Consider the following 13198-nt stretch of genomic DNA (forward strand, 5'->3'; position numbering starts at 1 on the left):
ACTGAACTTTCTACAAGGTGACTTCTTCTAGCTGATCTTTCAATTGGGTGATTTGTTTGTAGCTTCACTCTCTACAAGGTAACTTCTTCTAGCTGATCTCTCTACAGGGAGATTTGTTTGTAGCTGAACTCTCTACAGGTGATTTGTTTGTAGCTGAGTTCTGTACAGGTGATTTGTTTGCAGCTGAGCTCTTTACAGAATGGTTTCTTTGTAGCTGAACTCTCTAAAAGGTAACTTCTTCTAACTGATCTTTCTACAGGGTGATTTGTCTGTAGCTGAACTATCTACAAGGTAATATCTTCTAGCTGATATCTCTACAGGGTGATTTGTTTGGAGCTGAATTCTGTACAGGTGATTTGTTTGCAGCTGAGCTCTTTACAGAATGGTTTCTTTGTAGCTGAACTCTCTACAAGGTAATTTCTTCTAGCTGATCTCTCTACAGGGAGATTTGTTTGCAGCTGAACTATCTACAAGGTAACTTCTTCTAGCTGATCTCTCTACAGGGAGATTTGTTTGTAGCTGAACTCTCTACAGGTGATTTGTTTGAAGCTGAACTTTCTAAATGATGGTTTCTTTGTAGCTGAACTCTCTACAAGGTAATTTCTTCTAGCTGATCTCTCTACAGGGAGATTTGTTTGTAGCTGAACTATCTACAAGGTAACTTCTTCTAGCTGATCTCTCTACAGGATGATTTGTTCGTAGCTGAATTCTGTACAGGTGATTTGTCTGCAGCTGAACTCTTTACAGAATGGTTTCTTTGTAGCTGAACTCTCTAAAAGGTAACTTCTTATAACTGATCTTTCTACAGGGAAATTTGTTTCTGGCAGAATTTTCTACAGGGTGATTTCTTTGCAGCTGAACTCTCTACATGGTGGTTTCTTTGTAGCTGAACTCTCTACAAGGTGATCTCTCTACAGGGAGATTTGTTTGTAGCTGAACTATCTACAAGGTAACTTCTTCTAGCTGATCTCTCTACAGGGTGATTTGTTCATAGCTGAATTCTGTACAGGTGATTTGTTTGCAGCTGAGCTCTTTACAAAATGGTTTCTTTGTAGCTGAACTCTCTACAAGGTAACTTCTTCTAACTGATCTTTCTACATGGCAATTTGTTTGTGGCAGAATTTTATACAGGGTGATTTCTTTGCAGCTGAACTCTCTACATGGTGGTTTCTTTGTAGCTGAACTCTCTACAAGGTAACTTCTTCTAGCTGATCTCTCTACAGGGTGATTTGTTTGTAGCTGAACGATCTACAAGGTAACTTCTTCTAGCTGATCTCTCTACAAGGTGGTTTCTTTGTAGCTGAACTCTCTAAAAGGTAACTTCTTCTAACTGATCTTTCTACAGGGCAATTTGTTTGTGGCTGCATTTTCTACAGGGTGATTTCTTTGCAGCTGAACTCTCTACATGGTGGTTTCTTTGTAGCTGAACTCTCTACAAGGTACTTTCTTCTAGCTGATCTCTCTACAGGGAGATCTTATCTACAAGGTAACTTCTTCTAACTGATCTTTCTACAGGGCAATTTGCTTGTGGCAGAATTTTATACAGGGTGATTTCTTTGCAGCTGAACTCTCTACGTGGTGGTTTCTTTGTAGCTGAACTCTCACCAAAGTAATTTCTTCTAGCTGATCTCTCTACAGGGTGATTTGTTTGTAGCTGAACTCTCTACAAGGTAACTTCTTCTAGCTGATGTCTCTACAAAGTCACTAGTTTGTAGCTGAGCTCTCTACATGGTGGTTTCTTTGTAACTGAACTCTCTACAAGGTGACCTCTTCTAGCTGATCTTTCTACAGGGTGATTTGTTTGAAGCTGAACTCTCTACAAGGTAACTTCTTCTAGCTGATCTCTCTACAGGGAGATTTGTTTGTAGCTGAACTCTCTACATGATGGTTTCTTTGTAGCTGAACTCTCTACAAGGTAACTTCTTCTAGCTAATCTCTCTACAGGGAGATTTGTTTGTAGCTGAACTCTCTACATGATGGTTTCTTTGTAGCTGAACTCTCTGCAAGGTAACTTCTTCTATTGATCTCTCCACAGGACGATTTGTTTGTAGCTGAACTCTGTACATGGTGGTTTCTTTGTAGCTGAACTCTATACAAGGTGATTTTTTCTAGCTGAACTATCCATTTCCATAGTTGCATGAACTCCCTACAAGGTAACTTCTTCTAGCTGATCTCTCTACAGAGTGACTTGTGTGTAGCTGATCTCTATACATGTTTCTTGTTTCTAGCTGATCTCTTGAATTCTCTTCAGGGTGACTGCTCTATTAGGATGACTGCTCTATTAGGATGACTGCTCTATTAGAGTATCTCGATCTCGCACTTGCTGCACCAAGTTGGATTTCGTGTTATAACTACGTGGCTTTAAGTCTGATTCTTCTACACCATTGATGAGCCTTTCTAAGATGATTACTCCATCTGTACAACGATTTTCAAAGCATTACCCCAAGCGGTTTATCTGGTAGGCGTGGCAAGCAGTCGTTATTTTTATTAGCTAATCTCGATTGCGTAATTGTTACACACTGTTGGTTTTTTCGTTGTGTCTTCCTGTTTTTTAGCTCGATTTCTTTCAAACCACAAAAGGTTTGAGGTTCAATAGTTAACCTATTCACTCACCGATTTTCAGCTTCTTCCCATACGCGGTTTACCCTGTAGGCGTGACAACATATTGGTGTTAATTTTCGTGAATAATCGCTCATAACTCTTTGCCTGTTTATCGTATTCCAGCCAAAGTTGGTACGGAGATGCGCCTTTATATCCCCCTTCTGTGTGCCAAATTTCAAGGCAATCGGATATGGCGTTCGAGTTTTATAGCAATTTTTGTAAGTGTGCGACAAGAAAAAGAAAAATAAGAAGAAGAAAAAAAAAACGAAGAAACTGAGCCAATTTTTGAAGTCGCATATCTCGGGAACGCGCGAAGCGATTTCGCTCAAATTTGGAATGTGGAGTGCTGCAGTTGGAGGGAATGTCCACAGCAAAAATCGTCTTGTTTCATCAAGGAAGCACAGAGCTACGGAGGTGCGAAAATTGAGTTTTCTTTCTTCCTGTCAATATACTCACAGGTGTTACGCGCCGGCTTCTTGGGCCGCACGACACACTACCGTGTGTCTTGATCATTGATTGCATGGTGTATATTCTATAGCCATGTTGTGACAATTGGATTTGCTTTGCTAAATGTGTTTTGTAGTTATGACATCAACTGTGCCTATATCAATAGCAAGATCATTTATGTGTATGCTCCAGAATACACACTACATGGTCACGATCCAGTTTAAGCAAATAAATCAATCTCTGCATGTGCACCCTTGAAAATTAAACCATAGATACAGTATACCAACGGGGATTGGAAACGGAAGTAACTCATGTGATATCTCTGTACAAATTCCCAATATGATGTAACAGACGTGAAATACCATCCGTGTCTCGAGCATGAGTGACCGTCACCATAGATATCAGTGCAGCACGAATTCGTTAGAAGCCACTTTTGTGCATGCTGTAGAAGAATTACAGCCTAAGCGTTGCGACAATTGGGCTAATTACTGTTCTACTCAAGGACGAAATTACCTGCGCGTGTTCTAGTACACGAGTGATTCGAAATGACCATTGACGCTCACTTCTGTGGTAAGCTTAATGTAATCCAGCAGCACTTCTAGCAGTTGTGTTATTTTGCAAGCCTGCCAGTAAGAGCGGTTAGAATAGTGTTGTTTTCTGGTGTTTACATTGTCAGTGCCCTGTAAATAGCTTATTGAAATTACTATTCGTCTTACCATACTGGACATTTTAATAATTTTACAGTTTACACTTGTGTTATTTTGGAGGACACATCAGTAACTTTGTGTACCAGTATACCATGTCATTAGTTACTAGTACATTAGTAGAGTGTAACGTGAATATTAGATTGTTCTGAAACCAATCCTACAGGAAGTGGGAGGTACAAAGATGGAATCCATACCTATATACAATATTGCTGAATAACCACCATTAGCACTGAAGAATCTGAGAGTTGTTTACCATAAGGACAAAGAAGAACAGTGCACCGATGTGAGAAGCACAGCTCAAGATTCCCTACCAATATCTTCTGGTAAATGATACTTCCGTGTTAATGTATTGACGACATGGCTTCAAGTTCATTATCTGAACAATTGGATTGTTCTGCACATACATATGTGACTGGATTTTGGAAAAACGATCCAAATTGCACATTAGAAGTTTCGAGATAAACGGTTTTAAAGAATTGAAGCCAGCACAACTCTCCAAGGATTGCAAGCACGCGTATGAAATTTACACAAAAGATGCATCAATCTGTTACCTTTCAAGCCACTTCCAGTACTTGTAGCTGCTTGTACAGTTTCCCGCCAAATAAGATAGAAAATCTGAGCAGTTGGACGAGCGAAGTAGTATCACGAGTGCTCACAAAGGGGTGGAGGCTGGGGGGGTGGCGGGGAGGGCAAAAGATAGGCCTCAAAATGGAGGCAGACCACGATTGGAGTCCAGACACGAGATTACAGGGCTGTGCTGGCTCCTTAGTGGCTGATATGTAGCAAAATCTACAGAGAACATGTCTGGCCAACATTATAAGGCTGTCCACCAGTAAACCACTGATTCTTGCCAAGCCAGGTCCTTCACAAGGCCTGAAACCGCCATTTGGGCACTCCACACCACCCAGAAAAGACGTCTATTAAAACCAGCCTCATGTAGTTTGAGTAGTGCTGAGGGTCAAAACTTGTAGTACGATAGTGTAGCTATCCACTGGTGGTGTTAGTTTGATTTTGCCTGATGTGCGATTTGGTTCGGTTCTGTAAAATCTGGTCACATATACTGGAATATATTTTGTTGCTGAATGTGACTTGGTAACTGGTTATATTATTTTGTTTGTTTGCTTTTCTTCCTTTACATTTTGTTATCTTGTGTAGTGTTGCAAAATTAATGTTATAGCTATTATTTGTTGTACTATTATAGCAATGAGCATGCACATTATCAGTTGGTCACTAATATACTGAGCTTTAAATTGTGTTATATATAGATGGTACCAGCTCTGTTGAATGTGTTGTGTAGACAAGCTGGAATGAAGGGTGCATGTGGGTTGTATGAAACCGGAGTCATGCTACCAGCTGGCTGTATGGGATGTCTAAACCCCTGCAAAAATGCTTCCAAATATCAGGCAATGTGTGGAGTCTTTTACAGTGGAATTCACACCAGAGTTTCTCTTTCTTTGTGGAGGTGGACTTGTACTCCCTCAAATTTTCGAATATTTCCTTAAGAGACATCACTAGCTCTTTGCTGAATTCGTCAAAAGCGTCCATTGAAGTGTCTCCGTTCGTAATGAGGTGCAAAATGCTTCAACAAACTTTCTACCACTCTCCATCCGGAAAGATTCTTCCGCTTCGTCACAAAACCCACTTATAAAGCTACGGACAATTTCACTCGCCATTACTAGCTACGGATGAAAGCCCTAGTGACAGCGCACTCTTTACGTCATGCGAGACACAGATATGTTTGTGCGTGGGTCTCCGTTTCCAATCCCTGTTGGTATACTGTATCTATGATTGAACCAAGTGAGCATCTGTATAGCTAGGTTAATACAAATTTTGTGGCCTGCACCATGGGAAAACCTGATGATTACTGGGTTAAATAAATGTTTTAGTTAATCACTTACCAGTGCACATCTTCCAGGAGTAGAAACAGAGCAACGTGTATATGCTTGCTCAGCAGTAATACTTGTGCCTGTACCTGATCTGTAAAAATCATTTACATAATTTTCATTATCAAACATGCAAACACTCACATTCCCACATTGGTAAATTCCACAGCACAACATCCTGTAGCAGCTACAGCAACCTCTGCAAGCTGTTAAATGATGTATAAGGTGCTTACATCATAGATTTATAAATCTATGCTTACATATTACATATTGGTCACTATTGGTCTTATATTACTACTACAAACTAGGAACAGTAACTGGGACTGATCCAGGAGCTGTTCAAAGGAAGGAAACACAGGAAGAATAGTAATACACACTTAATCAAAAAGATATTAGACAGGGTACATACATGTAGATCAGTTCCAATGATGAGATAAAGATCTTATTGAGTACTAACTGACACAAATCAAACACTGTTCTACTGCAATGACTGTACTATTAGAAACACTGACTGCTTTGTTACAGTATCTTCATTGTTTCTTTTTGTAGTTCATGTAAGAAGAATGTTCCTGTGCTTCTCTATAATTTGCTTTAACGAAGTCAGCATAGAGACAGCTTCTCTGTACAATATAGTACCATGCATGCATAGTACTGGCTGGATTCAGCTGAAACTTAATAGAGGAGGGGAAAATGTTTGTCTCAACTGTCCAAAGCTAGATCCACCACTGATCATGAATGTAAATTCAACAGCTGCTTTATTATATTCTAAGGTCCATGATCACTTATTATTATTGGTTACCAGCACAGGTACATTATTAACAGTACAGAAGCTAGAGTGATCAAAGAATTGGTAAGAGGAAGGAACACACTCACGAAGTAAGTGCAAGATACAAGTCAGTGGTATAATATAGTCCCCAGGTTATGGTTTAAAAGAGTATGGGAAAAATGCTTCCTGTTCCCCCTTTAAATTTGCTTTATAATACATGATACTAATACTAGTATAATTGTTTTTATAGTTCTGGCTAAGTATGTATACAAGCAATGCATAGCTAAAAATTGTAATGTGATGGGGACACAATGCAATTATCATAATGACATACTGTTTGACACTCACTGCTACAGATTGGGTTGACAGGATCTAACACAGATGAACAAGCCTACAAAAAAAAACATTTTGTATTCTCACATGTGTACACTTTGTAACTTGCAATGCTCAATGCTATGCACACATACATGCACATGGACACACTACACACATACACACCATACATACAATACAAACTTAACACACACACACACACACACAAAGCAAAAGGAAAGCCTACAGCAGCCACGTGAAACACAGCTATTGCCGCCCAGTGAACCAGCACTAGGATGCTTGTGCACCACTCAGAAACTTTGAGCTTTGTGTAGGCAAATCCTCCTGAGGCAGGGCTTGTACCTTGCAGGAGAACTGTCCAGGTCTCATGGACAGAGGTCACGGAACCTGAAGTTCCACAATAACCTCAACACCACTAAGCGAGATGCTTCCCCAATAAACACCAAGTAGCAAGTACCCATTGATGTTACAGCTGGGTGGGCTGCTTCCCCAGGCCACCAGGTCCCCGGTATGCAGCTGGGTAGACTGGACCAATGTGAGTAAAATTTCTTGCTCAGGGAAATACCATATTGGCATAAGTGAGCATCAAACCTGGAACCTTTCGATTACCAGGCTGATTCTCTAGCCACTTGGCTATGCTGCCATACTAACACGCACACAAAGTAAAACAAAACCTTTAGCTGCCATGTACACAGTCATGCCTACCCAATAAAGTACTGAGCTACCTATACATTACTCCTACATACTCAAGTGATATGAGTCAGTTCTGGAAATCCTGGGGTGGACTAGAACCTCACAGGAGGCATACCATGTCAGGGGTGAAGGTGATAATTATGTGATATATAGTATGCCTTCTTCCCAGTTATTGTCAAGTACCCATTGATGACCCAGCTGAGTAGGCTACTTCCCCCAGGTCCTGGATAGACCTCTTGCTCAGCAAAAACTGCAACTGGGCTTAACCAAGCATTGAACCTGCTTATACCAGATGGTATCCAGTTGTGATGACACACACACGCATGCACACAAGCATGCATAAAAGCAAAGTCTTTTGTTTCTGTGCTATTACACAAAGCAAAACCTTTGGCTACCATGCTAGCATGGTTATGTCTACCCAGTTAACCAGTACCAGGATACCTATGTGTTACTCAGGTGCTAAGAGTCAGTGCAAGCAAATTTTCCTGGGGCAGGAGTAGTAACATGCAGGAGGCACGAACGCACACACACACACACGACTATAATACACTACATGCCCACAATACTACAGTTCACTGCACTATACTATGCACACATTCCACATACACACAAAACACACACACATGTGTATGCATGCATGCAAGCACACACACATATACATAAACACTGCACAATAGTATAAAACAACATACATCACTATCTCGGAGATTACTGAGAGCACTTGTTGTTTCCAACACTGCAAAACAACTCCCCTGATCATTTCTACGGCAGCCAAAATCTGTAAAGTATGTGATGGACTGTTGAGCATCATCACTAGTCTATAAATAATGAAACATGTACAATGACAGTTTGGCACCCAAAGTGAGTTTATTATGCCCCCATAGTGAGTTTGACATAATAATAAAGTTGAAAACTGTATGCATGTTTGTCTTTTGGCTTAGATGTTATTTTTAAGGATGAGCAGTCAGATATGTAACATGACACATTTGGGCATAGCGGAGCTTCTACCATAGAGTTGGGTTGTTAAGCGTATGTGCTTATAATTTTAGGATATTTGACTCTATTTCTGGGTGACATCCTTCATAATGAACAAGAATACTGCAATCCAGATGGCTGATTTGCTGTATACACAGTGAAAGGAAGCCTCAGGGGAGACATAAGCACTTGAGGAGAAATTCATTTTTCATTGTTTCTTCCCATTTGACCATGTGCGCTTATCATCCATCATTAATCACAAGAAATTTGTATGCACTTAACAAATAATATGCGCTTAATAGACACATTTGTTTAACAACCTGATTCTATGGTATTAGAAGAAGATTACACTGTAGAATAAAGCTCCTTATAAAAATTGTTTCTGTAACCCTTACAGGTCTCTACCAAATGTTTAGTTATAACTCACATACATTTTTACTAACAAAAATTGAAAAAGTTGAACAATTTCTTTAATAATTTCTCAGTGCTATTGCGTAGTGGGTGGGCCCTACAATACGTTAGAGTTAATGGGCAGTGTAATCCCTGTGTTTAGCAAAAGACTTTTCTAACAAGAAACACTGACTGCTCTATTAGAATAAATATATCAATCTTTTAACAGTTTTCAACCCACACTTCTACATACATAATATCAGCGAGATCTTGCTTAACCAATCCTTTTGTCCTCTCCCACCAATTATTCTCATCGAACATCCAATTATAAAATTATGCTTGAAAGCATCCTATAATTCTAGTTGATTATGCTCACTGTCAAAAATGGAGACTTATAATTCATGCCGGCACATTGGGTGCAGGCCTAGAGGTGCCCCCAGACTTCTCACTTCCACAGAGTCTATAGCCTTCCTCCCTCACATTAAAAACTTTACAATGAAGACAACACACACTCTTCATTACGTACAGTACAGTTGGTGAATAATAAATACACTTACATTCACACAGGCTCTAAAATAACTAGTCAGGCGTTCCCTACATCTTGGGATCGAGCAAAATGTGCTAAACTCTTTATCAACTTCCTCAAATGAGAGCAGCCTTCCTTGATCAATGTCTCCACTGATCTCAAACAATCTCAGAGTAGCATTACCACAATTGTCCCTTGGTCCAAACAGTTCAAATGATGCACTTTCACAATCAGAGAGGGGTGGAGCAGTGGGCCCCTAAAACAACAGGAAGACAGGTCATTAAATGGCAGTTTGGTGTATCACAGATTGGATTTGGAAGGCAGAAAAGTTGTGGGGAGATTTTAGCATGAAATATACTCATCAAGTCCATTATGCGTAATACATAGCTACTGGCAGTGAAATGTTAAAATGTTATGACAAAATTCTATGATAGTGACAAGACAATATGGATACAATGTACTGAACCAATGTGACAGCAATTTTGGCATAACACAATACTATATGAATGATTGACATCAAGTAACATACAAAACTGCAATGAAATGGTAGCTCTAACCTCTGTGCAAAATCCTGGAGACTCAACTCCACACAAGGTATATAGAGACACAGTTACTGCTTGAAAAATTTCACTGAGATCAGTATCATCATCGTCATTGTCATCGTCATCATCTGGATAGTTCCTGGTATTATGATACAATACAATGTTAGTTCCTGAAAAGATAATGGTATTTTGACCCTTGTTTCACTTCACTTTTTGGGTTGGGTAATTTTTTTTTTGGTAGAAAAGCATCATGATCTCTACTATAATACATACTAACAGTACTACTAAACAATACTCTGTATTTGAATAAAAGATGTCCAAGGAACTTACTTATCTGAACACCATTATCATTACTTGAGATTATTAGGGTTCAGATAACGGAGTGGTCTATTGTGGACCACCTGATGTTTGAGTACCAGAAAATACTTGACATACTCAGGGAAACTGATGCAGAAATTAAAACATATACTGTATGTGTACAAATTTTTGAGGCATGTAATTTTCACGGATCAACTAATTTCACAGTTTTATTTTCTCGTTCTTCACCTATTAGAAAGTATAGAGCTAACCCTAATAATCATTAATTTTCGAGGATGTGAATTTGCCAAGCAACTGCGAAATCCGCAAAAATTACATCCCTTGAAAATTTGTACATATACAGTAGCTAATGGGTAAGACTTTATGAACTGTAGTACTCAACATGCATGCATAGTATGATCATATCTACATAAATACAGTTAAGTTGTAAAATATGTTGATGGTGTGCTACTTCTAAAACCAGGCACCCATGCAGTTAATACTATCCCATTGTAACTATTATTAATGCTATACTGTTACTATAGTATGTTCACATTGAGCTGAATCCTCAAAAACATTAATAACTCATGGATGCAATTATACATGATCTTGAAATTTGGCTCATTTATAGTACTGCTTGGCCCGCTAGAAATATTTCAAAATCTTTTTATTCAAATGTTTGACATAACATTTACAGCCAATCAAATTTTCACAATAAATTTCCTATGAGGAAGCCGTATAAGTATAGTGTTTATTACAACCCTTTCCCAAACTTGTAATGGAGCCAAACCGTACGTGTCTATTGTTGACACCTTTGCTGTCACCACTAATCATTTGGTTGGCTGAAATGTTAACTCTGTTGAGAAAAAATCCACTTTTAATTTTTAGCTGTTTTTCAGAATTCAGCTCAACTTGTACACGTATAGGACTGGGTCACATACAACCCAAGTACATGTACAAATGAGACAACCTAACAACAGGGACAAGGCATATACAGTGTGTAGCTAGCACACTGTGGTTAGGAGAATAATACAAACAATAGCTACTCCCAGTGGTGCAATATAAACACCAGTCATAGAACAGTATTGTGTAATTGCATTACACCTACATATAATCGATCTGCATGATTTCACTGGTAACCGTAGATGTGACTGCTACAACAGAATTAAAACTGACTACTATTAGGATAAGTGACTGCTCTATTAGGGCATATATCAATCTGCAAGATGAACACACACAACTTAGCAACTTCAGTGATTTCACTTCTAGGGTAGCTAAACAAAGACGGCATTGTATGGGTAAATAAAGTGACTGCTCTATTAGAGTATATTGATTGTACAGCAACTCATAAGAGACTAACTTCCAGCACCCTCTCTCCAACAGGCTGATGAGCTAACAAAACATGGCATTAGCAATATTTAATAAGTCACCTGTAAATAACCAGCTGTGTACGGCATTAACAATGACTTGTAGTACGTCATCTCTCTAGGATCCGTCATCTCTCTTGATGAGCAAAATGCGAAGTGAACACATCCCCACAATAGACTTAAGTTGTTTTGATTGGCATTAAATAGAATCGCTGTGCCATTTTACTCACCAGCACGAAAAGGCATAATTATTATACATTTGTGTCTATAGATCATAATCCCAATTAGTGCACAGCACTAGGCCTTATGGTTTTCTCAAACGTTAATTTAATAATAATTTTATTTATTTTTTATCATGTAGCTAATCTAAGCCAATTTCTTATTATTTTTAGTACTTGGCTGTATAATTAATTTAGCTAGACATTTAGATTTGCAAATATTGTAATTGAACATATTTTGCAAACTATTTGTAATTTGGTAATTACATTGCAATGCACTGCTAAGGGAAGCATTATTTTGAACAAACCATCGAAAACCACAAATTACACACAGAAGTATCTTCTTATAGTGTGTCCATTGTGTTTCGCATGCATATTGTTTAGAAGCCTCGAGACTGTTCTCATTTTCGGTTAGTTAATTCACCTTGAAGAAATTTTGCTATTTCTGGTGGTGTACAAAGCTAAATATGCTATTTTCGGTTGTTTTATTTCCATATAGCCATTGTGAATGGCATTCATAACCTCTTCAGGAACTCGCTTAACCTGTATTTCAGCTGGCATGAATAAGCTATCTCAAAGCAAAAAACTTACTTACCAGGAAGATTTATACTGGTTCTGTGCAGCCTTCATTTCTCACATACATGCTGCTATTTGCTCACACGGGTGTGGAAAGACAAACAAATAATACATACATACATACATACTAGTGGTGTGCGATATAGGATAATTTCATATCACGATTATTACACACAATTACCACAATATGATATATATTACGATATACAACTAATCACTCAGCTTGTGTACTTACACCGATGACACTTGTAGCACTAATGTACTAGAAGTACAATACAACATGGCATACAACATTACAAGCTCTTTTATCAAAAAATATAACAGTGTACAATGACATCTTGGGTACAGTTTTCTCTAATTATAACTAAAATCTATACTTCGGCTTATATCACGATATAAAAAAATTTATCACGATATTTCGATATATATCACATATCACACATCACTAATATATACATACATACATACACATGCTTTTCGGAAAACAATTTCAGAAAACCAGGCATGTGCCCATAACCGGCTTTCAGCTGGCAATGGAGCATGCCTGGTTTAAAGCCTGGGTGAAAATGTTGTGAAAACAAAGGTGGTGCCAAGGAATGGCTGCAATGATGTTAATGCAAATAAATTTCATTTAAAGCTATCAAATTTATTAACATTAACATATTAATTGGCTGCAATTTTTAATTTAACAATCTTTTCTTTATCCAGGCTTTCAAAGGCTGCACTATTAGCTGTTTTGTATGGATTTCATTTCTTTTCGACTTTATATATATTTAAGGCTCCAAAACCAACCTATACTTCAGTTTTCAGATACTGATGTGGTTTTCTAACTGAATACCGAATTTAATGTAGAGATAAATTTTTTGATAATTTAGTG

At 38.4% G+C, this 13198-nt stretch overlaps 1 protein-coding gene across 1 annotated transcript in view; it reads right to left on the minus strand.

Moving 5' to 3' along the window:
• The window catches only part of LOC136266619 (uncharacterized), a 29998-nt gene that overhangs the window by 7637 nt on the left and 9163 nt on the right, over window positions 1–13198 (minus strand). Inside the window, exons 11-16 of the mRNA XM_066061614.1 lie at window positions 9879–10002; window positions 9353–9577; window positions 8123–8248; window positions 6739–6795; window positions 5783–5844; window positions 5654–5732 (exon numbers count right to left, since the gene is read on the minus strand). Of these exons, the coding sequence (XP_065917686.1) occupies window positions 5654–5732; window positions 5783–5844; window positions 6739–6795; window positions 8123–8248; window positions 9353–9577; window positions 9879–10002 (673 nt within the window). The remainder of the gene's footprint in view (window positions 1–5653; window positions 5733–5782; window positions 5845–6738; window positions 6796–8122; window positions 8249–9352; window positions 9578–9878; window positions 10003–13198) is intronic.

Source organism: Dysidea avara, chromosome 9, assembly GCF_963678975.1.
Source record: "Dysidea avara chromosome 9, odDysAvar1.4, whole genome shotgun sequence".
In the NCBI taxonomy this organism is placed as follows: Eukaryota; Metazoa; Porifera; class Demospongiae; order Dictyoceratida; family Dysideidae; genus Dysidea; species Dysidea avara.